At 41.8% G+C, this 27,688-nt stretch overlaps 1 protein-coding gene across 1 annotated transcript in view; it reads left to right on the plus strand.

The window, feature by feature from the left end:
• Positions 1-758: 758 nt before the first annotated feature.
• The window catches only part of PPARGC1A (PPARG coactivator 1 alpha), a 359,973-nt gene continuing 333,043 nt past the window's right edge, over positions 759-27,688 (plus strand). Inside the window, exon 1 of the mRNA XM_082758920.1 lies at positions 759-1,127. Within this exon, the coding sequence (XP_082615046.1) occupies positions 1,041-1,127 (87 nt within the window). The 5' untranslated portion in view covers positions 759-1,040. The remainder of the gene's footprint in view (positions 1,128-27,688) is intronic.

The following is a 27,688-nucleotide window of genomic DNA, read 5'->3' on the forward strand; positions in this document are numbered from 1 at the left end:
GGCTGGAAGGGAAAAAAAAATGAAGAAAAAGTTATATAAAAAGAAAGAAAGAGACACATAAAGAAAGATATATAAAGAAGAAGGTATATAAAAAATAAAAAGATGTATAAAAATAAGGATATAGGAAGAAAACATGTAAAGATGTATAAAAATAAAAAGATAAAGATATATAAAAAGTAAAAAGATGCATAAAAATAAAAAATGTATGAAAAATAGAGGTATATAAAGAAAAACATAAAAATAAAGAAAAAGATGTATAAAATTAAAAAGTTGTATAAAAATAGAGTTGCATAAAACCAAGAAGATGTACAACAAAGAAGAAAAAGATATATAAAATAGAGAAAAAGCTACAAAAATACGAATCAACGCCCACGCTGGGCGCAGGCCGCGCCCCCTCCCGCCCGCTGCCGCCCCCAAATGGCGGCGGGGCCGGGGCGGGGGCGGGGGCGGGGCCGGGCACGCGGCGGCTCGCGGGCGAAGTTTCCCGCGGACGGGAACCGCGCCCCGCCCCGCCCCGCCCCGCGCTTGGCCCCGCCCCCCCCGTGCCGGCCGCCCGCGCGCGCGGGGCCCCAACTTTTCGGGGGCGGGGCCGCGGGGAGGCGGCGGGCGCGCGGCGGGGGCCGGCACTTGGCCGCCGCGGTGCGGCCGCGGGTCCCGGCGGCGCCCGGCTCGGCTCCGGGCGGGAGCAGGGGAGGGGGGCGGGATGGGGACGGGGATGGGGACGGCGACGGGGCGGGCGCCGGGGGCTGCAGCGCGGCCCGGCCCCGGCGGCGGAGCAGCGGCAGCGAGCGCGCGCACGTGACTCCGGCTGCTGGGCGCCCGCACACCGCGCCCGCTGCCCTCGCCGCCTCCCCGAGCACCGTGCGAGACGCCGGCAGGGCACGGCTCGGCTCGGCACTGCACTGCACGGCACGGCTCGGCTCGGCGCTGCACGGCACTGCTCGGCTCGGTGCTGCTCGGTCCCCGGCGCCGAGCAGGCGGCAAGAGTTTGCGAGGGCTGCCGCTGCGTTGCCTTCCCGGCGAGGTTGCTTGCCCGGAGGATGGCCGGCTGCGGGCTGTCGGAAGACGCCTTCTTCTCGTCCTTCTTCTGCAACTACCCCTCCTCCTGGGAAGCCTCCTACAACCAGGTGAGGGCACGGGGGCGGCGGGCGGCTGGGCTCGGGGAGCGGCACGGCGGAGAGGAGACCTTTATTTTGTATTTTTACCCCTTTTTTTTTTTTTTTTTTTTTTCCTTCTCTCAGCCCCCCATCCCTCCGCCTTCGCCCCCCGAGGGCGGCGTGAGGCGAGCGGGCGGCCGGAGGCGCTGCCGGCCGTTGGGGTCCGTAACGGTCGCTGGGGGTCCGTAACGGCCGCTCCGTAACGGCCGGCGCCCGGCGGGCTGTGAGGGGAGCGGGGCGGCCGGTGGGGGGTGCCCCGGTGGTGGTGCTGAGGCGCCGCTCGCAGCGCCCCGCTGCCCGGCAGCCGTGCGGGGAGCCCGGCGGAAAATGAAGCGGGGCTGCGCCCAGCTCCCTGCTCGCAAAGTTTCTTGTGGTGGGGGAGCGAGGCGGTGCCGGGAGCGAGGCGGTGCCGGGAGGGAGCGGTGCCGGGAGGGAGCGGTGCCGGGAGGGAGCGGTGCCGGGAGGGAGCGGTGCCGTCGCACCACAGCCTGCCCGCTCCGCCTCGGCGTGGCCGGGGAGCGCTGGCGGCACGTCCAGGGGCGGTGTGCCCGAAACGCCGGCCCCGAGCTGTGTCTGAGGGGGAAAGGTGATTTGGGAGGCGGGAGGGCTATTTATAGAAGGGCTGCGCGAACTGTAGGGTAGGCACACAAAGTTGAATTAAATATGCGTGATTAGGAAAGGAGTCGGGAAGGAGAAGGTGTAATCATTACCTAGCCTTACAGCGGGAGCAGATGAGCGTGCGAGACTTTGCGGGGTGACGATGAGAGGGATTTCTGAGATGCGTATTCTTTCTGGTGCTCAAGGCTCCTTTCTATTTTCATCTGTTACATATTACGTTAGCATTTACATCAGTCACATTCACCAGCTGAGGATTAGCGGGAGATGCTAGTCTGAATATGAAATCAAAATGAATGTGGGATTTTGCTGCGAATAGATTTTCTTACAAGTTTTAACACTTAAGAAGGCAGGCTTGGCTTAAATGTGACAGTCAGCCATGTTCATGTTTGTTTGTTTTTTTTTTTCACCTGAACTGCATCCAAAAAGAAAAAAAGCTTGCAGACCATTTCTGCTTGCTAAATATAGCAACGTTGCCGAAGTAGGATTTGTTTTGTGTGCTCCTTTTAAAACAAAACAGCAAACAGGAAAACTTTAAAACAAAGTGCTGAGATGAGAAGATGGGTTGACTACTGGAAAAATAGTTATTTATTCCTAGATCAATAAGATGCACTCTCAACATCTAGTACAAGGTAAAAGGATCCTTTGTATAATAGCGGCTCGGCCATGCCTTACTAAAAGAATCTCTTCCTGGCATCTCGAGACACGTTTTAATGAAAGTGTAAGTAATCCAAGTAAGGCTTAATAATGGAACCAGTCAGGATAAAGAGAACAGTCGTTTCTTGTGGAAGCATAACATGATACCTGACAGCTTTGAAAGCAGAGATGGGACGTTTGCCTTACAAGTCAGTAAGGCTGAGCTGAGCGATGAGTTTCAGCTTATATTTTTGATGCATTATTGCAGTTCATTTTTAAGCACAGGACTGTGCGGGTGATTTGTTGGTAATGCTCTTGGAAGGAACTTTTCCCATCGCATATTGAATTCAGAAGTGCATCACAGAGGAGCTTGCATCAGAAAAAATATATCTGGAAAGTTTCTGAAATCTCTTTTGAATCCATTTCTGAGGTAGTCTTCCAGAAAACAAGTCTCTGTAATAGGTATAAACACGACTTCCTTGGATTTCTAAAGAGAAGTCCAAAAATATTAGCAGTTCTGCAGAAGCTTGGTATCTCTTTCATGGTTATTTTAGTACAGGGGCTTAACTATTACGAGAAATTCTAGCCTAGACAAACTTGTAGACGTAAATCCCGGGAGCTGTGAATTGCTATCGCATAGGCTTATCTGTGCTGTCTTGCCAACGTGTGTAAACCCGAGGCGAAGGAATATCCGGCAGATTTCCCATTGATTCATTCTGTGATCTGCATTTTAGGCTGTCAGTAAGGATGCTGCTTTTAGTTCGTTGCTTAGTGAATATTCGGTCTTCAGAAACTTCCCGAGTCTGTCTTCTGGCTCGCTGAAAATCAGTCTCTGAATTGGTAGTGGTGAGGAGCAGCTATTTCTAAGTACTGCAGAGGGGGATGTTTGGCCTGGGAAGAGCAGCAGGTATATTCTTGGGCATAACCTATCTTCCCTTGCTGAACTGACAGCATATTTGTATTAATTATTTTTCGCTCTCCAGTCCAGAACCGTCTGCATTGTTGTATTACTGAATCTATATGGTTGGAAGTGCTTGGGAATCGTTTGAAATGTAATTGTTGAGGAATGAAATCCTATGACTAAGGCATAAATCTGGATGCTTATTTTAATTCAACCTCAAGAAAATCCCTGCAGTGTAGAAGTGAAATGAGTGTGCTGCCTGATTACTGCCAGGATGTCAGAGATCTTTCCCTCAGCGCTTGCAGAGGGCTTGTTACCTGGCACCATCTCTTCGTGCTGCGTTTCCTACGTGGCCATACTTTACACAGTGCACTCTTACAGGATGTATTTTGTGCATATAGGCAAGTCAGTGAAAGATTAAGCTAAGAGTCAGCTTTGTGGCTCCTCTATTTGTCTTTGCATGTTCAGGGACAAAAGTACTCCAGTGCAGCCAGAGCATTCATCCAGTATTTTGAGGGTTCTTGCTTGCATGTAGCTCATTGCTTCTATGCATTTTCATCTTTTAACTAGAGTAGCTCCAGTGGCTTCATGTCAATTTTGGTCCATAGCCAGTGAGACTTTTTGACTTATTTTTGTTTCCACAGTTTCCAGATTTTTTTTTTTTGTTTGAATAGCAGAGCTGAGGGCATATGCAGGTTTGAAAAGATGCTAAATGAGTTTGTGCTAGTGCACTGCACATGTATAGCATATAGTATGTGTGCATACAGCATATAACATACATTGAAGGAGAGATGATACTGCACAAGATTGGGCAATGCATGTTGCGATTTTTGTAGACCTTTTTCATAAACGGAAAAAGAATTTTACATTGTTTTATATTGTTTGAATACCAGTGGAATAAAACCATCATTCAAATTCACTTTATTTTAGCAAAACCTTTAGGAAATTAAAATGACATTGTCAAAACTAAATTAGTTAAGAAAAAGCAGTGGTCCTGGTTTAGTGTTAACAGAAAAGACTTAGTAAATAAAAAAAGAAGTTAATTCCGGATTTAAATTTTTTTTTTTTTTTTTTTTTTTGTATCCAAGGGATATGTGTGCTGGTGCACAAAGCTGGGGAAAATGGGACACAGTAAAAATGAAAGTGAAACTGGAGAGACCTTGGCATCCCAGGAAAAGATAAAAAATAAGATGCTGAGGAAGAAGCTAGTTCTGGCTTAAATAATTCAAATGCCTATAATAAAGCAGGTTACAGACTTTTAAAAAAAAAAAAAAAAAAAAAGTTTTTAAACTCAATTCTGTTTCTTTGAGAGAGTAATGCCTTGATCAGACATTCAATACAGTAAATTGAAGAAGTTTCAGTCCTCAGCAGTGAATGGTACCATTTATTTCCAAGGTTTGTCATCACCATTGCACAGCATTTGAGAGAGTAGATTTCAAAACACATTTTTTGCCTACTTCCAATGTTGTTATTCTGGTTGTTGTTTAATAAACCCATCCACAGACTGGGCGAGAAAACCGGTGTATGCTGTGGGCAGTCTCATCTGGCAAAAAAAGCACAGTTTAAACTGGGTGCAAGTAATTTCCTCTTGCCCCAGAGCAAAACAGGGAAGTAGCGGTACAGCAGGGCAAAGTAACCAAAGTTTAAAGCAGAAAATGGGCAAGATGTTATTTTTGTACCTGAGTTTAGATGAAAAGCTCAGGTGCAAATTTTAAGGCGCAGGTATGTCTGTGATGAACTGCATTTTAGCACTTTATACAAAAGGCAGGATTTTAAAAGAATAGAGTTGTGTTCGGGAGGAAACGTCAGTAGTCCTAGCAGCGTATTCTGTAGGAACAGGGCAGGGAGTTCTTAGCTGGTCAAATGTTCATGTGGTCTAAGCAGAAATATAAAAGTGCAGGGTTTGCATTGGAATGAGAATGGGGTCATCCACCCTTTGTACTCATCATCAGGGAAGCAGAACCTTCTTCCAGAGAGACCATAGGAAATCAATGAGTACACTTTGCTAGTGTAGAGATAAATGTGCACTGCAGAAGGGTATTAAATATAAAAGGGCAACAGTAAAATGATTTACTACGTGAAGCAGTGGAACTTTCTTTTGGTCACCTAAAAGACAATTTTCTTTCTTCCTTTTTTTTTTTTTTTTTTTGATAACGTAATTGTATTTTTTAATACTAATATCTGAAAACAAGCTGGCAAGCAAACTATTTTGCAGGGATTTGAGCTGTATGATGCAAGCTAGGAGAGGCTTGTTTACAAATGGCAGCTTATTTAAAAATGTATGCATCGTTTTGAACATATTACCCGACATTTATCATTTAGATTATAATCATCTGACCCAACTTTACCAAAAGTTAATGGGTTTTCTAATGTTTTTTTTTTTTTTTTTTTCCTGAGGCAGTGTGGATGCTTGCGATCCAGTTTGTCTCGCTATGACCAGAAGGTATCACTGAGGGATACCAGCGCGACGGATGCACATAGGAGAGAACCTGACGTACGTTTAGGTGTAGAGGCTTAATGAAATGTGGAAGAGCAGGTGCACAGTCCTAATGTGCTGGTGCTTTTTTATTTCCTCTGATGTGTCTGTTTGCTGTGTGAGCAAATCTTCTTGTATGTTTGAAACCTATAGGACTGTAAAATCACTAAAAAGGAAGGAAAGCCAATATTTTACAATATCTTTTGTCTTAGGCACCGCGTTCTCTGCAAATGGCAATTCTTGTGTCTACTCTAAAGGGAAAATTAAGGTGAAGAAAGATTAATAGCAGAGCGGTCCTTGCTCTGGACATGGCACTTGTGACTTGGTGGTCTTAGTTTGGAAGGGAAAATGGAGTGCTCTTGGTTCAGTGTGCACGCGTTGGGACCTGGGATGGCAAGAGGGGTGCCTGCACTAGCCCATTGCTTGGGAGCAAGAGCGTGCTGTGAGTCCCCCCACATCGCACCCCTGCTGTGCTTTGGTTTGTATTGTGGGCTGCTCCTGTGGGACATGCGCTGAATTCCTTTTGGGCAGAACAGAGCCGGGAGATGTTCTGCAGGAGCTCCTCTTCTGTATTCGATCTGCAAATTCACATTCAGCTCGCGGGATGAGACCAGAGCCTGGGCGAACAGACCTCGCCCCCAGGTGTGCGGTGTAGGCGTCGGATCCCCAGGAGCAGCAGTTCTGCTCTTCCTGTGCCGTGGTTCTGCACTGCTCGCTGGTGTAGCTCCGCTTGTGGAGCCTGCCTGAAGGCCCACCGCTGGTCAGGAAGCCAGTCGGAGGCTTGGGGTTAACACAGTCACCTGGCACGCGTCCTTCGGTGGCAATCACCAGACCATTATTCTTCCCCTCAAAAAGGGCTAGTTTGGGTTGGCATGAAGAGAAAAGGTTCATTTGATCGCTTGTAACACACGAGCGGGTAAGAGGCACTGGTACTCTGGCTCTCAAAAGCCCTCCACATTTTTAACCCGTTTTATTATTTGCAAGAGCAATTTAGTTCCTAATGTTAACAATGAGTGATTATGATTCTGTACTTCCGCTTACAGCATAAATTAGCATTTTGTTTTCCATTACAGCTTTTGAATGAGGAATTATAATGTATAATTTGCTGCAAATAGATGTTATCATCTCTTTGGTTGTGAACAACCACATAAACTTGAGCAAATGATAAAAATGGAATCAATTACTTCTCAAATGGAAATAGTTTACAAACCTTCACATGCAAAATGGCAATGGAAGCTGGTTATTGTAACAAATAATTACTTTTTTTTAAAACAACATTTATTGAATTCCACTGACAATTTAGTAGTCGTTTATGGAGGATTTAACTGCCCCCCCTCAAAATACATGCCACATAATATCTGCATTTTTTAAACTACAGATTGTCTCTCTAGCCCATGTGTCAAGCTTTGATCACGTATATTCACCTGTACGTACGTTCCAGAAGGGGAGCACTGAGCCACAAGTCACACTGATGCTGAAGGTGGTTAGAGAGCCTCACAGTATCCTGGGATTAGTTAGTCAAGATTGAAATTACAGAAGAGAGAAGCGAAGAGTATGTGTAGTAGGCTGCATCCAAAACCTGCTGAAGGTGCTGTGAGTTTTTCTGCCACTTCAGGACTGACAATCTAGGTCCTGGTTGTTGGGGGGATAGAGAGGAGGAGGAGACAGTGCTGAAACTGCTTGAATGAGTGGATGCAGTGAACATCTGCTGGAGGGTAAGGTGATGGTACTTCACTATAATGAGTTTACCAGTATGAATGTCATGAAACAAAGTCTTCTGTCAGTTGCTATGACATGCTTTTGTTTTATACAGAGTTATTTGTGCTTGGAAAAGTATTGCTCCACAGCTAGAAAGAATGTGAGAAGTAGTTCAGGATCCCACCCATTCTTTCTTTGCTCCTTGTAGACCTGCTTCATCTTGCCTAAAGACATAATCCATGCAGCATTTTCAACCCTCTCCTTTCAAAGAGGCTGTCTAAGCTGCACCAGTTTTCTGCATACTGTTTTGCATGTATGTTGTATTCTGGTCCTCCGAAGCTCTGACCACTTAAAGCCATCACCCACGTGACCTCGGTACCCCAATTTGCCAGCCTTTTTCTCGTAGTCTTCGCTGCTATCCCACTGCCCCCACCCATGGTGGATGCGATACAAGCCCTGGTTGAACATACCGAATTGATTTCTTCACTCCTCTCCACATCTTACATCTACTTAAAAATACAATTCACAATCCATACTTTGCCTCATTTAGGGCTTTAGAATTCAGACTTCTTGTTGATCCTTTTAAAGCCTTCGCATAATTCAGCTTTTCCCTGTTTACTCTGTTACAACCACTCTGTTTACAAATGATGCTAGATTTGGTGCTTGTCTGGGTTGTTTCTCCTCAGCAGCATTTTCTTGCTATCCCCACACTTCACCCTTTGACGTAGAGAAGTCGTGAGCTAGCGGGGGAAGATTACATAAGCTTTCTTCTGCCTGGTCTCTTGAAAGCCATCGTTACCTAATTATTAAAAATGGATAAACTTAATTTGGGCTTGGAAAGCTATGGAACAAGCTGAGCAAAAAACAGTAATCACCCTGACTGCTTCATTTCCTTGCAGTTGTCTGGCGCTCATTTCTTTAGGTTGGTGTCTGCTGACATGCTTCGGTCTGTCTGGAGATCAGCATCTTTTAATAATTAAAAAAAAGACTCTAAAACATTACAGGTGAAGTAATTCCAGGGGAAAAAATAGTGATAAAATGGGACTAGCATAACGTACAATTCAGGATGCTGTATTCAGTGTCTTTCTCTTGAGACTGTGGAGCTGATGGCTACAGATGGAGATTTCTCATCCTGTTATTTTTGAGGTAGTTATTGGGTGTGAAAATTTACTTTCTTGTTTTCACTAAGTCTTTTTATTTTTTTAACTTTCTGAACACACTGTCTGGGACTGGGCAAGGAGGTGAGTGTTATGAAGCTGTGTATTTGCAGCGAGGCTTTTTGAAGCTTAGAAATAGACATTTGTTGTAGCAATCATTTCTAAAACCAAGTACCAGTGGCCCTTCAGGAATGTGTGCATGGCTCCATAAAATGTATCCAGTCATCCTGGGGTTCCTGGACTGAGCAGTTTGCAGTCTCAGAGGTGTACTTGGACTGTAAAATCGCACTCCGACAAGATAACTCACTTCAACCACTTGTTTTCTTCTTTCTTTTTTATTTCTATTTTTTATTTTCCTTAACAGTCAAACGGTACAACGTGACTTGGTGTATCTGCTGAACTTTGACTTTTTATTCATGAAGCTTCTCATTATATCTGTCTGCTACCTCTCTATATGCTCATAGTTTGCTTAGGCCTTGATCCAGCAGACCACTTAATTGCTCAACTGTAAATGCTTGAAGTCGAGAGAACTGCTTAAAATGTGTGTGGTGTCTTGGACTGGGGCCTTAGACAGCTCTATCTTAAGGTCAGAGAACTTCGCTTCCTTCTTGTTTGTTAAGCACTTACCATACTTGCAGTACATTAGAAGTATCGATGGTAATTATGGCAGTGGGAGCAAGAAAGCAATGAGGAGATCAAGGAAACCTAGCAATGTTTACAGTGCTGTTTATTGCAGGTTCAGTCTCTCTTTGTTAAATGGATTTGCAAGTAAAAGATTATTCCTTTTCCTTTCCCAAGAAAAAAGTCTTTTGATGGAAGGAATAGGTAGGGCATTAAAACATGTTTCCTGCACTGACAGAAAGCCATGCATGAAAAATACTTAAGGACAGGAAACTCCTTCTGGACCTTAAGCAAGGTTTGAAAAGAAAAAAAAAAAAAGGCTGAAAACATGCAACGGTTTAAAAAAAACATCGTAAGTAGGACACGCACACGCTTAAATATTTAAGTCGTTTACAACAATGAGTAAATGAACTACTGACCAAATAAATTAGTAAAACAAAAGTAAGGTTGCACTTCCAGCCTTTTTTATTTTCATCCAAAAGACTGTTAATTGCTGCAGGATTAAAATAATTCATATTCAAGGATAGAAAATGATAACAGTGCAGAAGCTTGGATGCTCCAGCTATGCAGAAACAGTGAAAGGAATACTTTTTTCTTTGTGTGATGTCAAAGCCAAAAGAAGGAGCGGAGGAAAAAAAAAAAAAAAAAAAGGAGAGGGTTGTGGCTCTTTGATGTCACTTTCAGAATAAAAATAATACTGTAAAAGAGCCGGCATAATCTTTTTCTATTTATCTAAGTCCTTTTTTTCTAAAGAGTTAGGGCAGCATTGTTAATTGATTTTTCTGACACTCATAATAACAGTTGTCTTAGAAATAATTTACAAAGGATTTTTTTTTCAGAAGCCTGAGCCTTGCAGAATCCGTTGTAGAAAAGTGGGTAGAGATTGGATTATTGTACATCGCTGTTCTCACAGAATTATAATCTACTTGATTGGTAAAAGGCATGTGCTTTTTGCATGGTCCATTTTCAACCGGTGGTGTCTTTCCAATAAGATTTGCTGGTTTGGTACTAATAGCGTCAGGATATCTTGTGCCCTTTCAGTATGAATAAAGGTTGTCCTAACAGCTGTTCGGATTGTGCTGGCATCGTATCTGTCTTTGCTGGACTGCCAGTTTTTGGCTGGAGTATTTTAACACGCTGGAGCTTTTCTCTGGTTACCAATGGTTGAATCATTTCCAGCTGTGAAAACAGATGTGTGCCTTTTTTGGGAAGTAAAGTTAATTAGGGGAGGCTTATGAATTGCTCCTTTCAGTTATTTATTTAATTTATTTTATTTGGGGTAAGAGGATGCATTTAGGAATAGAAAAAGTTTTTTTATCAGCGTGAACTTTGTCAGATTATCAACATGCACATCATTACAAGGAGAATTTTTGGTTATACCGTGACAAAAAGAGCATGGCAGTTGCCCCATGACATGTTGAAAAACACGTTGAAAATGGAAGTAAGAAATACTTTGTATTTAAATTGGTAACTGTTCAAGTTCAGACAAAAACAGCAAATGAAAGTGACCAGATGACCTGAGTGCCTATTGTATACTGATATTGCTATTCAGGCATTTTGTAAGGCTGGCTCAATCTTTCCAAATCTATATGGGCAAATGCTTTATGTCTCATTATTTTTTTTATTTTATTTTTTTCTTCTTTGTCTTTTATCTTTGTTGAAAGGAATTCTCTAGGTGAAAACTCCTCTGAAAAATATTTGCCATGCTCCAGACATCCTTCTGCCTTTTGTTTTTAGGCTGGTGATTTGTATCTTCAACGTTGATGTCTATTTTTACATCTGCTGGTAGGCACAACACAGTTGTTATGGAAAAGGAAACTTTTAGTATGAAGAAATTGTTGGTTTTGTGATTTCTGTGCTTTAATTCTTGATTGTTACGTAAAATAAATGGTGGACGATGAAAATGAAACTAGCAGCAACTCATTTAATTTTTGTCAGTCCTGTTGCAGGTAGGTCCCTTATGAAACAGAAGGCTGTTCATTAGAGCATCCTTGAATATGAGCAACAGTGTGCATATGCTAGGGCTGCTGAGTAAAACCCCAGACGTACAGAAGTGTCGCTAGAATTGTCACTAAACCTTCATGTCGAAATGAACTATCAACTCACTGAGCAGCATTCATCTTCTCTAAGACTACTACAACTGTAAGCTAGCAATGCAAACAAAACAAATGTTAACACATGTAATTTGGATTTTTTTCCTAGAAAAATGTGTATTTGAAATGATCACGGAGAGACTATTATAAATAATAAATACAAAATTCTCATGGAGATTTTAAAAGTGCATCTGTGAAACCACTGAGCTTTTCTTCTGCCTTGAGTACACTGAACTATCGTGTCAACTGCAGGACATATTTGATGCTTTGGATGCATTCCCTCTGCGAGGGTCTCGGTGGAAAGCATTACGTGTTCAGAAGAGTGTGCTGTTTATCTTATTTATATTGTTGCAGAGAAGGAGGAGATGGCATCCTTCTCTCATTTTAAAAGCACAGGAAGCTGGGCAGTGGTTTGAAAGCTTCTCTTTTTGTACGGGGCATTGCTTCCTGCTTAAGCAGAATGACTGACTGCCTCAGGTTTAGCAGTTGCCTGGAATGAATTAATGTGGCAGTAGTACCTGCAGTACCAGTTCCTATGACCTTACTGTGTTATATTCTTATTTTTGGGATTAATTTTTCCAGATATTAACTGTATGGACTGATTTTGCCCCAATGGTTGCATGTCTCAAGTGAGGGTGTTTGTTTTTAACAGAGATATCAATAAATGTTATTTTTACTGTCTCCAGGAATGTTACTAGATTTAAAGAAAAAAAAAAAAAAGCAAAATCTCATACTATGATGTATAATTACATTTTTTCACAAAATAACTTTTTTTAAGGATTCTTTTTAGTAGTAGATTTCTTTTTTTTTTTGTATGACACAACAAGCAAATAAGAGAACAAATAATAAATGATTGGCATATTGAGAAATATTTTTTGCAAAAAATATTTCTTTTGTAGGTTAGAATGTGTAAAGCAAAGTGGCAGCAGAAGTCAGAGCTGAATTTGATTAGGGATCGGAAGGTTATTAATAGTGCTGATTACTTCAGCTTAGTTATGTCTGCTCTAGTATTACTCTTATTTGTTTGCAACAGTAATCAAGCTCACTGTAAGCCCTTATCTTTGACCAACCAGAAGAAATCATAAAAGGAAATAATTGTTTAGTGAGAGACTTTGATAACAGCATGACTCTTGTGTGGGAGACAAGGAGATAACACTGTCTGAATGAAACGATATAACCGAGGTAGCTAAGGTGATAAATTCTTCAGTAGTCTTGTCTTCAGTGGTAAAATATACAGCAAATTAAAGATGTCTTTTCAAGAATCATCTTAAGAACTGATACTATTTGTAATTTGCATGTGTAGAGGGAGAGTGAGGAGATTCGGTGTTGAGAATAATACAGTTTTGTAAAGCTAAAGGTTTACCCACAGAGTTAGACCAGGTGATTCAACCATTACTTATTATCCAGTTAACCCTGTATTGAACTGAAAGCTGTGGTTAGTGTTCGACTTGTATTTGACCAGCTTATTTTCCAGACGTGAAGTATTTATCTGAAGGAAGGCATCAAGATACTTGGTAGAGCTTTTGATACTTATTGTACTGGTTAATCATCCTCATTATTTGCTTTCTTTAGAAAGCTCTGTTTTTCATTAGATTTGTTTGGAATTCATTTTCTTGGAAGAGATTCTCTTTATGATTTGATCTGGTAGCTTGGAAAGCCCTTCAGTGTCTTTTTTTTTTTTTTTATCTGAAAATTAGTTTTACTCAAGACACCACTGAGTTTTCTTTTTGTTAAGCTAATCAGAGTAACCTCTTTAAGACTCATAGTGGAGGATGTTATTTGCAGACCTCAAGTATATTCTTGCAACTTTTCTATTTTCCTTCCAGTTTTCTGATTTCCCTTTAGGAAAGTTGGAAGCTGGAAGTATGACACGTTATTTCAGAATTGCTCTCTTCAGTGTTCTCAGTACTAAAGGGAAGAATTCACTTTCCTGCTTCTTCAGTATGTTCAATGTTCAATTTAGTTGTGGTTTGCAAACCTTACCATCTTTACTGGGTTGTGGTTATGTAGGTTATGGTCTACCAGTCAGAACATTGAGTACATCATCTGTTTGTTAGTCTGCACCTTAGTGCTTTGCTTTATTCGAATATATTTTGCTAAACCAGCCTTTTTTCTTGTTTATGACTCTTTGCCAGTCATTTCTGTCTACTAATTTTATCATCGGTGTCTTTATATCCCTGATGAAACGTTGAGTGGTGTGAAGCCTAGCACCAGTCCTTGCTGAAACCCAGGAGAAACTTCTCAACCCTAATCTAATTCTTCATCGGCAAGTGTTTTATAATATCTCTTCTAACCCCCTTTTAATATACTTAAATGTACTCTTATACAGTATCTTCTCAATACTTAAGTCTGAAAGTCATGCTGTAATAAATCAGCTGCCTTGCAGAAAGTCTCCTACAGATGCATAATTACTGAACAAGTAGTCTCATCAAATATTTGAGTTAAAATTACTGGATATTTTTAGTGAAGAGATGCCAGTCCTCTAGTTAAGTTACACATCTATGTAACAGCACATTACTTAGTTCCTGCTCCTCCCAGGAAAGTTATATTTTTGTATTCATAGTGCCTAAATGAGCATTTTTATAACTTTGGATCTATAGAGGCTATACTTGACTTTTCACATGCTTACACATTTCGTGTCTACACCAAAAAGACATTTATAAAAGCGTGGTGTTGGGAGCAAGACTTTACACACGATGCATACATAATGTGTGTTAGTTTGCCAGCTTCTTGTGTGTGTACCCTGGATACTGTTAAAGTACTTCCATCTTTTTCTAGATAATGCTTGAATAACTAGAAACATATTCAGCATTGGTCTAGACTGGGGAAAAACAAAAAAAAAATAAAGCTTTAGGATGGTCTTGGCTCCTTAGTTTAGTGCAAAAAGGAAAAATAAATGAGAGATACTAAATCCAGATTCAGTATTGCAGAAGTCAGTCCGAGCCAGGGCTGAATTACTCCTATATATGTGAAAATGAGCTGGATGCGTTACTTGTGCACATGCTTCATCTGCCTCAGACTCCATCAGCCAGGACTGCTTCTGAAAGAGGTGGCCCTGCACCCCTCCTGCCCTCAGGCCGGTGCCACCTCGCTCTCCTCTTGCCTCTGGCTCTCTGTAGCCACACAGACCTCCTGGGGCACCAGGGTGGCAGCACAGGCTCATGAGAAATCAAGAGAAAGCCAGCTAAGAAATGGCAAATCCGTGTGTTTCAGCATCGGTGATGCCTGTGCAGGGTGCTCTGTGGTGTGGGCCTGCAGCCAGGTGCACTGAGGGAGCGAGCAGGCACCGTGCTCGCCTTTACTGCCCCGCTCAGTTGGCATGGCTTATCGTGTTCCTCCTGACAGAAAGCTCTCTGTTCAAATTTGCCAGCTTTGTTGCATGTGTAATTGCTCCATAACTCTCAAAATGGCCTAAAATAACTTAAGCATTGAAAAAATTCTGCTCTTATGACTCTTAAGAACCACAGGCAAACCTGACTTCATTTGGAAAGAGCTTGGGTTCGTTTGGAAGGACCACGGCTATGCTGTCATGCTAGGACACTGTCAAGAAGCGGTGGCAATCCGCTGGAGGGAGGTTTGTAGGGCTGGTAGCCTGGCTGAGCTGCAGCCCAAGGGACAAACCGAATTCAGCCGATGTCTGTTGTGAAAGCACTAAACAGGGAGAGGCAGTAAGCAGGTAGGAGTTTTTTCCCCCTAAGGAATATCTGAGGTGAAATAGGTCTGGATTTCTTTTTCAATAGATCTGGAATTTTCTTAATTGAAGAGCTCTAGGTAAATGAGCAAGATTTTCTGTAGGTATATATGGAGAATGTGGTTATCCCCCCCATCTCCTTTCCTCCTAGGAAGTAATGATTTTGAGCATCCAGGCATTTGAAGGCGCAGCTTCAGGTATCTTAAATGGCGCTGACTGTCAATGGCTAATTGTTTAGTATTTATTGAGTTTTGGGGCTCTTTATGATCTGTTTTTGAGCAACCCAGTCTGAAGAATCAGTCTCTTGACGTGCATTGTCTCCAGTAGTTAACATGTGAGGACAGCTGTACTGAAGGGAAAGCTACATGGAGACGTTGCTGGGCTGAGTTATACAGGGAATTACTAATAGTCATAAAAATTGATAACTGTAACTAAAGTCTTTCTTCTCAGTAATGTGCTCTTATGATGTTCGTTAACCACAGGTGGAGCTTTGAAGACCTGATGGATAATTTTTTAAAAAATAATCCTGGCCAGCATGGTAGCTCTGTTACGTATTCCCACAGTGCAGAGCTCTGAGCTTCATTCAGGCTCTTGAGCCTTAATCCCCATATGTTCCCCTAGAAAACAAAATTTGGTGATGTGTTCCTTGCTTGCAGATTGTACAAGCTGAAGACTGGAACAGGCCTATCCTGGTGTCTGTGCCAGACTTATGTGAGATAAAACATAGCCTGAAAGATTTCCCTGCAGACTGTCAGCAACCACTAAGAGTTTTGATTTGGAAGCGATGACTGTATTCAGAGCTGAGTCCAGAGGGTTTCGGGTAACATTTGTCAGAGGTGCTGAGCCTTGTTTTCTGAAGGCACGTGTGTGAGAAGCAAGGTGCCTTTCCCTAAGACTTTAGGTAAGCTCTCCGGAAACGTGTTGTGCTGTGTAGGAATATTTGAGACAGTTTTAAATGAGCTAGCTCAGATGACAAAGCAATGGAGATACGTGGCATTTCAGTCTTCTTGTGGGTTAGTTACTGCAGTAGGCAGGCTTGTCAGTTTTTCTTCCTTTTGTCTGCTATTCAGGTGGAAGGAAGGTTGTGTTGAATACCTCTGTTCAGCATTGCCCTTTGCATATAGTATGTGTGCATTTTAAACTAATATATGTAACAGCTGAAGATGAAATGAAGGGAATTCCAAAAGTTTTGTTTTTGTGAGGAGACATAAGAAACCTCTGTCAAAACAAACCTGAAAGATGATAACTGAAGTTCAGGTTAAAAAGCTTTGTACTCTGTTTGCCTGAACTTTTAAAAAAAAAAAAAAAAAAAAAAAAAAATCTTCAATCTAGCATAAAGCCAAAATAAAAGTAGGCATTGAAATGCCTAGTTTTATGTTAATTTAGATGTATTTGTGTGTCTGAAAACTCAAGATATTTTGCTGCCAAGAAGTGAAAATGCCATCTGTGTAACATTTTCTTAAATAAGTTTATATATGTGCCTTTAAATTCATAAAGATAAGATGTGTGACTGTTTTAGAAGTGAAAGTTAATGGTTTTGAATGAGAAAAAATACTTAATACTCTAAAATAGAAGAGATATATCCATACTAAGTCATCTAACTCAAAGATAGTGTGGCAAAACTTGCTTATAACTCATCTGCATAGCCAGTAGCGTGGGAGGAGAGAAAGTGCAGGTATTTCAAATCTTGCAAACAAAACTGTAATCAAAGTTTTAAGCATTGTCCTGCTGATTCTGTATTTAACGTTCTCCCCAGCATCTTCCTGTTATAGAGTAGCACAATGTGCAGCATTTAGTATGTGTTTAATCACTCTTTTGTTTTTAAACAGATCTTCTTCAACTGGCAGCAGCTTTAAAAATTATGTGAGTAGAACTGCAGGAACAAAAGCAAATGAGAGAAGGCAATGTAATGATACTCTATACTTTATATATTAGTTTTCTTTCATTTGGGAACTCAAGGAGTATTGCTTTTGGTTGCCAAATGTTAGGCTGATTGCTTTCAAGGTGAAGCTGTACTATGCTGCTTTGAACTGATACTGCATGATTAAGGTAATAAGTAAGTGCCACTTAATTGGAACAGGCCTGATCTGAAGACATTCCAGGTAACTGATTTAAGCCAAACAATACTTAATTGCAATGACTGTTGCTTAATGGGATGGTAATTATGTGCATTGGGGATGCCTTCAAATGATTCATTGGTGGTCTTTTGTGTCTCTCTCAATGTTGGCTCTTTTTTCTGTTATTCAAAACAGCTTTCAGTCTCTTCATAAACAGCCATGATTCATTCAGAAAGTGTATAAACCATTGCAGTGGTTTGCTCTTAATGGTTCTGTGCCAGAGCTTTAAAATCAGCTTGCTTAAAATCATAATGCCTCTAATGATTTTTGAAGACCTTTTTACTTCCTTTCAGGGTTTTGAAGCTTTGTTTTTTGCTTTTTCATTTTTCTCTGTGATCAAGAATGTTAGGAATCGAAATAAGAAAAGACAAGTCACATAATTCTGGATCTGGCTTCTGGGTTGTGGCAGGCGCTACTAACATTGTGAGACTTACTAAATCATAGAAGTTGATATGTTCTCTGCCCTTGGCAAATCATTGACTTAGTGTAGTTCTGTCATACTCTTTTTGTGAGGATTGCATGCTTTTGTCTGCGTGAGCCCTCCTGATGCGTTACAAAAAAACACTTTGCAAGTGGGGTACCCACATTTATAGTTGAAATGGGCCAAACATGAAAATGGGTCCTTATCCCACTTTCTCAAACATTGCCCTAACAAATACTTGTTTGTACCTTCTTAATTTAGCTTTGCTCTGCCTCGCTCTTGCTAGCGTTGCTCTGGCTATCTACTATGATATGCATTACCATATCGTCAGTATGGGGTGCTGATGTTTTCAGCTTCAGTTGCAGTATGGCTGTCCACTTTTTTCCATAAACGTTTGCACACTTTCACACTATCTTTTGAGGCTGTCCCTTTTGAGTAGGTGTGTATATTGGCAATCGTGCTGAGAGGCAGTGTTTCCTGAGGTAACTTGGCAGACAAGAGTTCCCTCACGGTGCTAATATTACAGTTCGTTTTCAATTCGAGATCTCATGCTTCCATATTTTTCAATTTTATATCTTGTTTACAGAGTGAACCTATTGGATTAGCATAAGTAACTGTGTTTGAATTTAAAAGACAGAATCTTTCCATTTGTTATTTCTAGATAGCTAGTGCTTTTATGTCCCCTTTTCTCTCTTATTACATCTAACACTTGAAATGCAGGTAGGTTTTACTGATAGCTCCTGCAAGGGGTGATTTTGAATGGCAGGAACATATGTAAGAAATTTTCATTATGTAAAAAATAAACATGTTTCTCTGTCAGCAAATAGACTGCAAATATGAAAGCAGGACAGTGTTTTTATCATGAACCTCAGAACCAGCATATATTGCCGCCTTCAAAAATGAAAGGACACTCCAGGGTTTGTGGGATAACACTTCCCTTTTCCTCCATTTTTCATTATCTCTTCACTTTAGGAATATTTAAGAAAGAATTTCAGTGACACACATACGAAAGGTGGCACAGGAGGCTTTGCTGGGAAAACCAAAAGTATGCATCTCCAGAGCAGCAAAGTTGTCTTTGACTCCAGCTGCAAGCACTCTTACATATTGCATCCTATCTCTTTATTTAAATCAGCTGAGAATATCTAACCCTATTTCTTTTGAATGAAAAAATATTAGAAACTTGAAGCATTATTTTCATAAGCATTTTCTATGTATATGTTTATAGAAAAGTGGAGAAACTCTCAGATATTGTCTAGACTACTTAATTCATCGGCCATTGCTTCCCAGCATGATTTTTTTTGTTTTGTTTTTTGTTTCTTTTTTCCCCACTCCTGCACCTTTAAAGTGGCAGACAGCATTTTCAAAATGTCTCTTCATTTTGGTGCTTTTATGCTTCTGCCCCACCGAATTTGTTAAAGGGCCTGACTTGCAGTGGGTAGAGATGTGGTACCTTCAGAAAGCGTAAGCTTCTATAAGATGCCTGAAGGTTGGTTCCATTAACCTGCAGAAATTAAAACTAATCCCAAAATATTTGAAATACATTTTCAAACCCACTCAGCTCAGTAAATGTGAAGGTTTTTAAGTATATTAGTGAGATGTAGGCCCTTGTTTTGATAGGTGTTGTACTTACTAATATTTTATCTTTTAAGTCAAGGTCTTATATATATTTTTTTAAAAAAGCAAATTAATAAATAAGGAAATTGTAAGTCTAACATTGCCTGTGTAACACCAATTATTCTAGTTCTCTGATGTATAAAGAAATACTTTTATCACAGCATGACTTATACTTCACTGCAACATAAATGCTATTCTTTCATCAGTAATTTCCACATATATACCTAAAAATTGAAGTAAAAAACATCATAAAACATAGCTGAGTTAAATCTGTTGGCCAGCCTATAGAGTATGTGTACTTTGTGAGTGGATGGTTTTATTGCTTTTCTGTTAAGTGCTTTCCTAATTATTGCTTTCCTTAAAAACAATATTTGTAAATATTCCAGAGTAAAAATAACAGTAATTATAATGTTTCAGTAATATGTTTTCAAATAAAGGTCGTGATTATTAGAGAGATATAAAAACTAAAAAAAATAGCTAGTTTAAAGCTTGCAAAACCAGGATTTAGGTTTTAATGAGCTTTGGATTTGGTGGTTAGGCCAGAGTATAGTTGGTGCAGATGGAGATGGCTGCCTTCTCCTGAAGGCTCAGCTCTCTATATGTTCCTTGTGGTTGTGTAGTGGAGTTATTTTTTTTATTTCTTAATTTTTTTTTTTTTTTATGTTTTCAGACTCTAAATCCAAGTCTTTCCCTTACTGAAGTGTCTTTTGAAACAGACGTTCTCTGGCTCAGCCCGATGGCTGTGCCAAACTAGGTGTGAAGCGTCCCCTTGCCTCACACCCAAAAGAATGGGGATGCTTCCATCTCCATCTCATCTTCCTCCACCTAAGGATTTGGCCACTGATGTGGTGATGTGGGAGGAGGCCTGCAGCCACGGCTTGAGGCTGCTGAGGCTGGAGCAGAGGTGTCAGTCTGATCACAGTGCTCCGTCCCTTGTCTCGCGGCACAGATGAGGGCAGAGTGTAGTCAGTAGTGCTGTCACTGGTGCGGTTCTTCTGGGATCTGGAGCCTCTCGTTTTTTCATAGCCTTTCTTTTTTTATCCTCCCTTTGTGTGTCGCAGTTTGGAACAGAAGAGTTGGTGCCCAGAGGGCCTTGTGGTGTGACTGCGGGATGTGCTAACAGTACAGAACCAGCAGGAGAGCGAGTTACCCCAGCTGGCTCAGCTAAACCCCTTACTCATACAAGAGGTAACTGCCATCTTGGCATAGGGGCACGAGGGAAAAGGCGACATTATAGGCTTCTGTGGTAGTTTAGCTTATTTACTGTGGAAATTGTGGCTGAAGAGAGACTTCTGAAAGCTGTGTTAACTGGGAGAAGCTAAGTGCCCTCATGAAATACAAGTCAGGATGTAAGAAAAGGCATGGAGGGCCTTGTGGAAGAAGCAGACAAATGGGCCATCTGTAACCGTAGAGACACTACTGCTAGATGCTGGTAGTGCTTCTAAAGTCATAAATTGATAATGCTGTTAGTGTTAGATGCCAGAACTGCTGCTAGTGTCCAACAGCAGGAGTGATTTTCCCACTGGGAGAGTGAGTCATGCTGTCCCTGTGGAGAGTAGTGTATTAAAAATGTGGAAACCAGTGAATTACGCCAGTTTTTGGAAAATACTGAAATATATCTTATACAATGCCTGCGTTGTCACATTGCAAATAGGTTCAGATATGTAACCTATAGCAAAATAGGGGCCTGTACAGGACAGGTTTTTATTAGGTGCTACAGTGATGTGCAGAAAGACATGAGGAGGAAGGGAAGGCACACAGACCAAGGGCTTAAGGTGGAGATGGATAAATGATAAATTAGAGTTGGCTTTCCATCAGTGATTGTCACCCCTCTAGTAGGAGAACACAGAAAGTGTCTTCTCTATCAGCCCCAGCAGTTGATAACACATCCCGGATTCCCATTGCCAGGCAAGTCCATGGTCAAGCTGGGAAGTCAGCCTGGGGGTCAGGGTCTGGGCGAGGACCAATGTTCATCATATTACTTGAGACAGTTTTTTCCTGTAGGTAGAACAACGTGCAAGTGCTGCATCAGGAAAGCTAAAAGGAATTGTTGTAGTCCTCGAACTGAGCAATAAGGGGAGAGAGAAAGTGACTCTGTGAGCATGGGAAGAGCAAATGACATGGTATGGCAGGTCCTCTCAGGAACACTCAAGGACTGAAAGAAGTTTAGTAACACAGAAATGGAATGGATAAAACAGTGTGGCAGGTGGGGAGGTGCAAGGAGGCAACAAAGCTCTCGTCTCTAAGCTCTGTGCACTAATGTACCTGTCCTGTTGTGAAAACAGGTAGGGCAGAGACCTGGGCTCCCAGGGGCCAAGTGCCTCCTTCAGCAGTTGTTTTCCATTGATATAAATGGGCTCTTTGGGGAATGTGTCATAGCTGTACAAGCCTTTTTTAGAAGAGACACCTGAGAGTTGCGAGAGAGCCATGCGGCCAAGTCAGAGCCTGCTTGTACCAATAGCATGACTAAGACTTGTGCTGATGTAAAGAGTGCTTCAATAAAGTAAGCAGAGGTGGAGAGACGTGATAGAACTGAAGGTGAAAAAACTGCTTGAGGTCTCTGTGCTCCCAGAGAAGTATTACTTCGATGACTGCAGTAATGATTTGTTTGTGGTTATACAACGTATTTTAGCTTCAGAGCGATGAGTCAGAGCATTTCACAAACAGCACGATTTTAGTGTACCATATCCCTTAGCAGCCTGAACTTAGACTTCCATGCTCTTCCAAACCAACGTGTCTCACTTTACAAAAGATGCCTTATACATGCATACAGTTGTGTGCTGAAGAAATTCTGTCTGGCTCCCAAGAAAGCAGTCTTTATTAAATCAGACACCAAAAAATCAGCTCAGGTCATAAGCTATGTTGCAAAACATAAAATCTTTGTCTTTTCAAGAAGTTTTTGTATACAAACAAGCAAGGGGGTAAGGAAGTCAATGCAGATGATTCCCTTCCAAGCCTTTGGAAACAAATATGCTGCAACCCTGACCTATTAGCATACAGAAAACCTGTTAGTGTGCAGCTCCTTTTTTTTTTTTTTTTTTTTTTCTGGTTAGGTACAAAGATCTTGGCTTTGTTCATGTTTGTATCAGGTAAACTCTCTGCGTTTTGAACCTTGCAATGTAGCATTACACAAAGAACCTAGTTTACTTTAAAGGGTGAAAATATTGCCTTGTGTTTGGCAGCAGATAATTTTGTGATATTTGGGTAATGTCGTGTTGGTTACTGCTCAGCAAGTCAGTACAGGCAGTTAAGCAGTTGGTTACGTGTACAGAAAAGTAGATCTTATGTGACTAAATGACATTGGCAGACCATTGCAGATTAGGTTTCATTTTCCATTCCCTTCTTTTTGAATAGTTCCTTTTGAAACCCTTTTTCTTTTAGGATTTGATGTATTGCAACCCATGTGTTTGGAAGTTACAGCAATGAATATCTATGAAAATTAGGTATGAGTAAATCAAAAGTAGAGAAGATGTGGAAAATGCAAATCAATTTAGATTCACAAAATTTATTAACTTTTGGGAGATTTTTTACTCCCAAGAATATGCAGTATATTATGTCCAAGAAACATCAGTTGTGGCAGGGAATGGGGGCGTCAAAGGGAGAAAAGTAGTTTTATCTAAATAAAAGTTCTGTGCAAATGCTGAAGAAAACCAGAGATGATGTTGCATGGCAGAATTCATCTGTTCCAGCAAGTGTGTATGCTGTAGATGGAGCAGCAGCTGAATTGCTGTAGAAATTAATTTGCCCCACACAGAATAAGTTGAATAATTTACTAGAATAAACATGCAGGGCTGTGATAGGAAACCATCTACTCACTGTATCTGTAAGGGGAAAAAATGAAAGTAATCTTGTAACTTGCTCTTTGTAAGCAGAGAGAGAAGACCGAGATTTCCTGGGCTCTGTGTGTGATAGGGTGGAGAAGCAGGGCAGAGAAGTCCCTCTGTGTGCTACCATCTTGATGAGCAAATAGGGATACCTGGAAGAATAGACCCAACAGTATTTGCACCTGAAAGCACAAAGAAGTCTTTATGGTTGGCCCTCATACTGATGCATGTTCCTTTTCCCTGGAGGAAGGAAAAATCATTAGAAATCTGTTCCTGGAGCAGTGCAGCTGTGTACCATGCCAGACACGGGATGTGTGACAGTTGCATCTGGTTTCTGTGTGATGGTTACAAAGCCTGTATGGTTGCTGTCAATCGTACAGCGGTGAGGCATGATGTTAAATTAGTTCAAATAATTCACAAAGGAAAAAAAATGCATGGTCTTATTTTGTTTTCCTTCACAGTAAAGTGATAGGATGCCCCAGGTCTCCGGCAGGTGAGACCTGACAGAGGGAAGTGAACTCCTTGGGTACATCTATGGGCTGTGAAAGTGGGCATTCTCCTGCCATCCCGACCTGACCAGCGTGCTGGACGTATGTGTACCTCGTGTTTTCACTGCCAGCAGGCATGGGAGCTGTTCCCCTGCGCTGCTCGGGAGGAGGTAGAAGAGGGTGGATGGGGGGAGGGTGTTTTTAGTTTGCTTTTAGTTTCTCACTGGTCTAGGTTGTCAGTAATAAGCAATAAATTACATTTAATCTCATTTACACCAAGGCTGTTTTGCCCATGACAGCAATAGGTGAGCGATCTCCCTGTCCTGTCTCAGCCCTTGAGGTTTTATTTTCATTGTATAAAAACATACAAATCCCCCCCTGTAGTATTTTCTTCTGAAGGTGAGGAGTGAGAGAGTGGCCTGGTGGTGCTCAGCTGCCCGTTGGTGTTAAACCACCACGGGAGAGCTGCAAATCTCTAACAGTTCAGCAAGGCACTAACCAAAATAGACAAAATACGGTGAAATGAAACCTAGCCGTTTATTTCAGGCAACAGGGAAATACCAGCCTTGGTGCTAAATTTCATGTATATGAAGTATTTATCATATAAATAAATAAAACTTAATCAGAAGAAAACTATTTGATCCTTCATACAAGAAAGAGAAGGAAACAAGAAAAGGCACAAAAGCACTATTTGTTTTTTCACATCCACTGCTGTTTCTGACTCTTGGCTGTTGTTTAGAGGAGGAAAAAAACTGGAGTGTTTTCATTTGGTCTATGTGAGAAGATGTTTGTGTCTTCTGCACAATATAGAATTGTTTTTATCGAAACCAATTGATTCAATACTTTGTTTAGGAGACTTTCTGACTTCTTTTGCTAGAGCCTTATGTCACATTAGTAGCACACATTCAAATGTCCCCTGTTCTCCTCCAAAACATCATGCAAGTGCTGTATTGGGTCTGGCTTATATGTAAAACATAACCCTGTGAGACGACAAGCTTTGTGCTCCTGTTGAGCCTTTCAGGCAGGTGGATTTGGGGAAGTGTATATACTTGAGGCAGATTGCATTGCAGGCACTGCTCACCAGTCGTCTGTCTAAAGTGGTCTGGGCTCCTCTGGTAGCCTAAGGAAAGAGACGTGTCCACAGGATGATTGACCCTCAGCCAGTGGTTGAATTTTATTGCACTTGTTCAAATACATTACTCCTAGATGGCCGAAGGGGACACAAATCTCATCTTTATTAGTGTAATAGCAAATGGCCTGGTCAGAGCGAGTCGTTGAACCGGGAGCTGCCACAGCAGGTGAGGATGTTTGCCTTCAGACATGGTAGAGATAGCAGCTGATTGTCACTACCTGCTGCATGCTAGGAGTGGTGGCAGAAACACTCTGAAGTTACAGGAAGGGCTCTATCCATGGTTACAGTCTGGTTTTCTGACTTTGTCGTGTTTCCTACCACACCAAGTCCTTTGGAAAATAGATTTGCGTATGGGCAGGTTTGGTAGCTTGTTGTAAGCTGGCAGGAGGATGCTCTGGTACCCAGGTCTTCAAATGTCTGAGTTCAGTGATGTGGCTGTGTGCTGTTCTCCTCCTGCTTTTTTGCTCTTGAAAGAGGAGCAGCCAGATTTCGTGGGCTGCTGATGCCTATAAAATTCTGACTCGCAGAACTGCTTCTCTAACCACTGCTGGGAAATGAGTTCAGTGGGGTGGTGGATGGAGCAGCTGCTCCCTGCGCCTTGCCCAGCTGAGAAGATTATTCTGGTGTCAGTTGATTTGTCTTTCCTGCCTACCTAAAGTTCTTCCCCTGTCCTCGCTTGGATCATCTTCTGGTGAATTTGCCAAGCCTTCTATGTGGGATCCATTAGTGAACCAGACTTCCTTGTGCACACTTAATTCGTTGTGCTCTCATGAGGACAGTTCTGTGCTACCCAAAGCTTACGATTAGTCTGGTTTGTGAAGGCTGATTCAGCAGACACATCTCCTATTGCAGTCTCAAGTGCAGCAAGCATTATGCATATCTGCTGTATCAAATTCCATGGAGCTTGTGGGTGGTTTAGAAATAATGTGAGCTAAGCAGTTTCTGAGCACAGCTTGTTTCTGTAGATGAAGGAACTATAGCTTTTACAAAGCACAGCTTTTTAATTTTTTTTTTGTCCCGTATGTTAAAGAGGGGCTTGAAAGTGAGAATCATAGAATGGTTTGGGCTGACACAAAGAAGCTTGTTTTGTATTTTGGGTGAAGTGGGAGAACCCAGTTTGTAGTGTTTATGATTTTTTTGGAAACATGTGAGTAGAAGATAGTGAAGTTTGAAAGCACTGCCCTGGCAGAGACAGAAATGTACAAGCTTTGCTGATTTCACATGTGCCTGGATTTACATGTGTAGTGATTCCTCTCTGTATCATTAAGGATTCTCTGGGAGCAGGAACAACGCCTGTGAACTAGCCCTTCACGTTGAACCTAGGAACAAGCAGCGTCCACGGCAGGAAGGGCACGGCTGACAGTGGTATGTGTCAGGGACTTGCTCTGCAGCCTCCCTGTGATCTGAGAGCAGTATGCAGTAGAGGTGAACACTGCGTAGGTAGTGTTATCTTTCCTGATCTTAAAAGTCCGTTGGCACTGGAGCTGCTGGGTGCAAGGTGTCCTTCTGCAGGAGCAGCTGAGGGAATGGCATTGCCTGGGTAGCGCTCCTGAAGGTGGGGGCACGCTGCCAGTACAGTTCTGTGCTGTTTTGGGCAGATTTCGCTGTTGTTGTGGTTTTAAATGCACTAGTTTGCACAGACTGCTTTTGGCCCCTCGACAAATCTGTGCTTAAGGACTCACATTACCTGTGCAACCATCTGCAGATGCATCAGTCTTTGTGCTGAAAAACAGAATCTAGAGATAGCCAAGAGGAGAACTGGAAGCTGGTTTATTTTATAATTCAGTCGGTTAGCAATGCTTCTCTGTAACCAGCTGATGCTTCTTCTTTGAGAAGCAAAGTGTTTGGGTGTTTGCATTTTGCTTGTGCTGATCCTGACATTACCTCTGCCCCTGTTTCCTGGCTGTGCTCCTTTGCTGCTCTTAGAAAAAGCACTGTGTTGATTCTAGTACACCATTTTTTTGTGAATCTGACATCTCTTTTTTTTCCCCAGGTACGGCTGAGAAGAGGCTGTTCTTTTAGCACATGGGATACAGGTGCAGAGGAATGCCCCTGATGGCAGTAACGTACATGTGTCAATGACAGTTCTTAGCAGGAGCAGGGCAGTAACTCTCAGGCAGAAGAACAGGCAATAAAGCACATCTTAGAGGAAGAACAGGACGGCCTCTTAGGCTTAGAAAAGCAGAATTTGCTTGTATATAAGGGATCAGAATTGTAATCTGTCAGTATGAAATGTCATATAACAGGCATGGCATGTGTAATGTAGGAGCATAACCGTGCACTCCAACGATGTGCCCTAATCCTGAAGTCAGATGTCTCTTTGAATGTCTAAGAAGAATATGGTGCCAGAAGTGATTATCTCGGTATAGGTAATCGAGGCAGCTCTGTAGTGTTACGAACAGTATTATTTGATGTGGAAGATGACTGACCAAGCAGAGCAGTAGCTGGCAGAACAGTCCAGGAAATGCTGAAGCTTACGTCTGTTTTGAAGGAAAGACAAAGATGTGGTAGTCAAAACAGCTCAATCTATTCCTAGGCATTAGAGGTGGAAAAAAAGGCATTTTTTTAATAAGCTAAACAAACAAGTGCTTGGCAGTAGCATTATTATATCTGCATACACATCAAGTCTTTGTAGTGGTGTTAGCAGTATGCCATCCTGAATGCTTTTCAATATCTTCTGTCTTTTGTTTGCTTTCTGCTTTGTTGAGAAAATAGCTCTCCAATTAAGTTTCTTAAGGATCTTCTGCTTTGCACACTAAGTTCTTTCTAAGCTAAGCGAAACGCCTCGGCAGTGCCTCATGGCTGTGCTGGGAGGCGATGGCCATTTCTGCGTCTTGATTAGTCAAAGCTCGGTGAGCTGAAGCAGTCTAGCCCAAACACCTCAGTTATCCAAATGTCAGAGCTAGTCACGAAGGTTTGATGTGAAAACTCAAGTCTTCAAGTGTTGGTGCACTGGTCATACTCTCAGCACATAAATCTTTCCCTGCATTGGCAGATGAATGAACTTGGTGACCTGCTACGTCTTTTCCATCTCTCTCTCACATGAT

Source organism: Aythya marila (genome assembly GCF_965140915.1).
Source record: "Aythya marila genome assembly, chromosome: 4".
NCBI lineage: Eukaryota > Metazoa > Chordata > Aves > Anseriformes > Anatidae > Aythya > Aythya marila.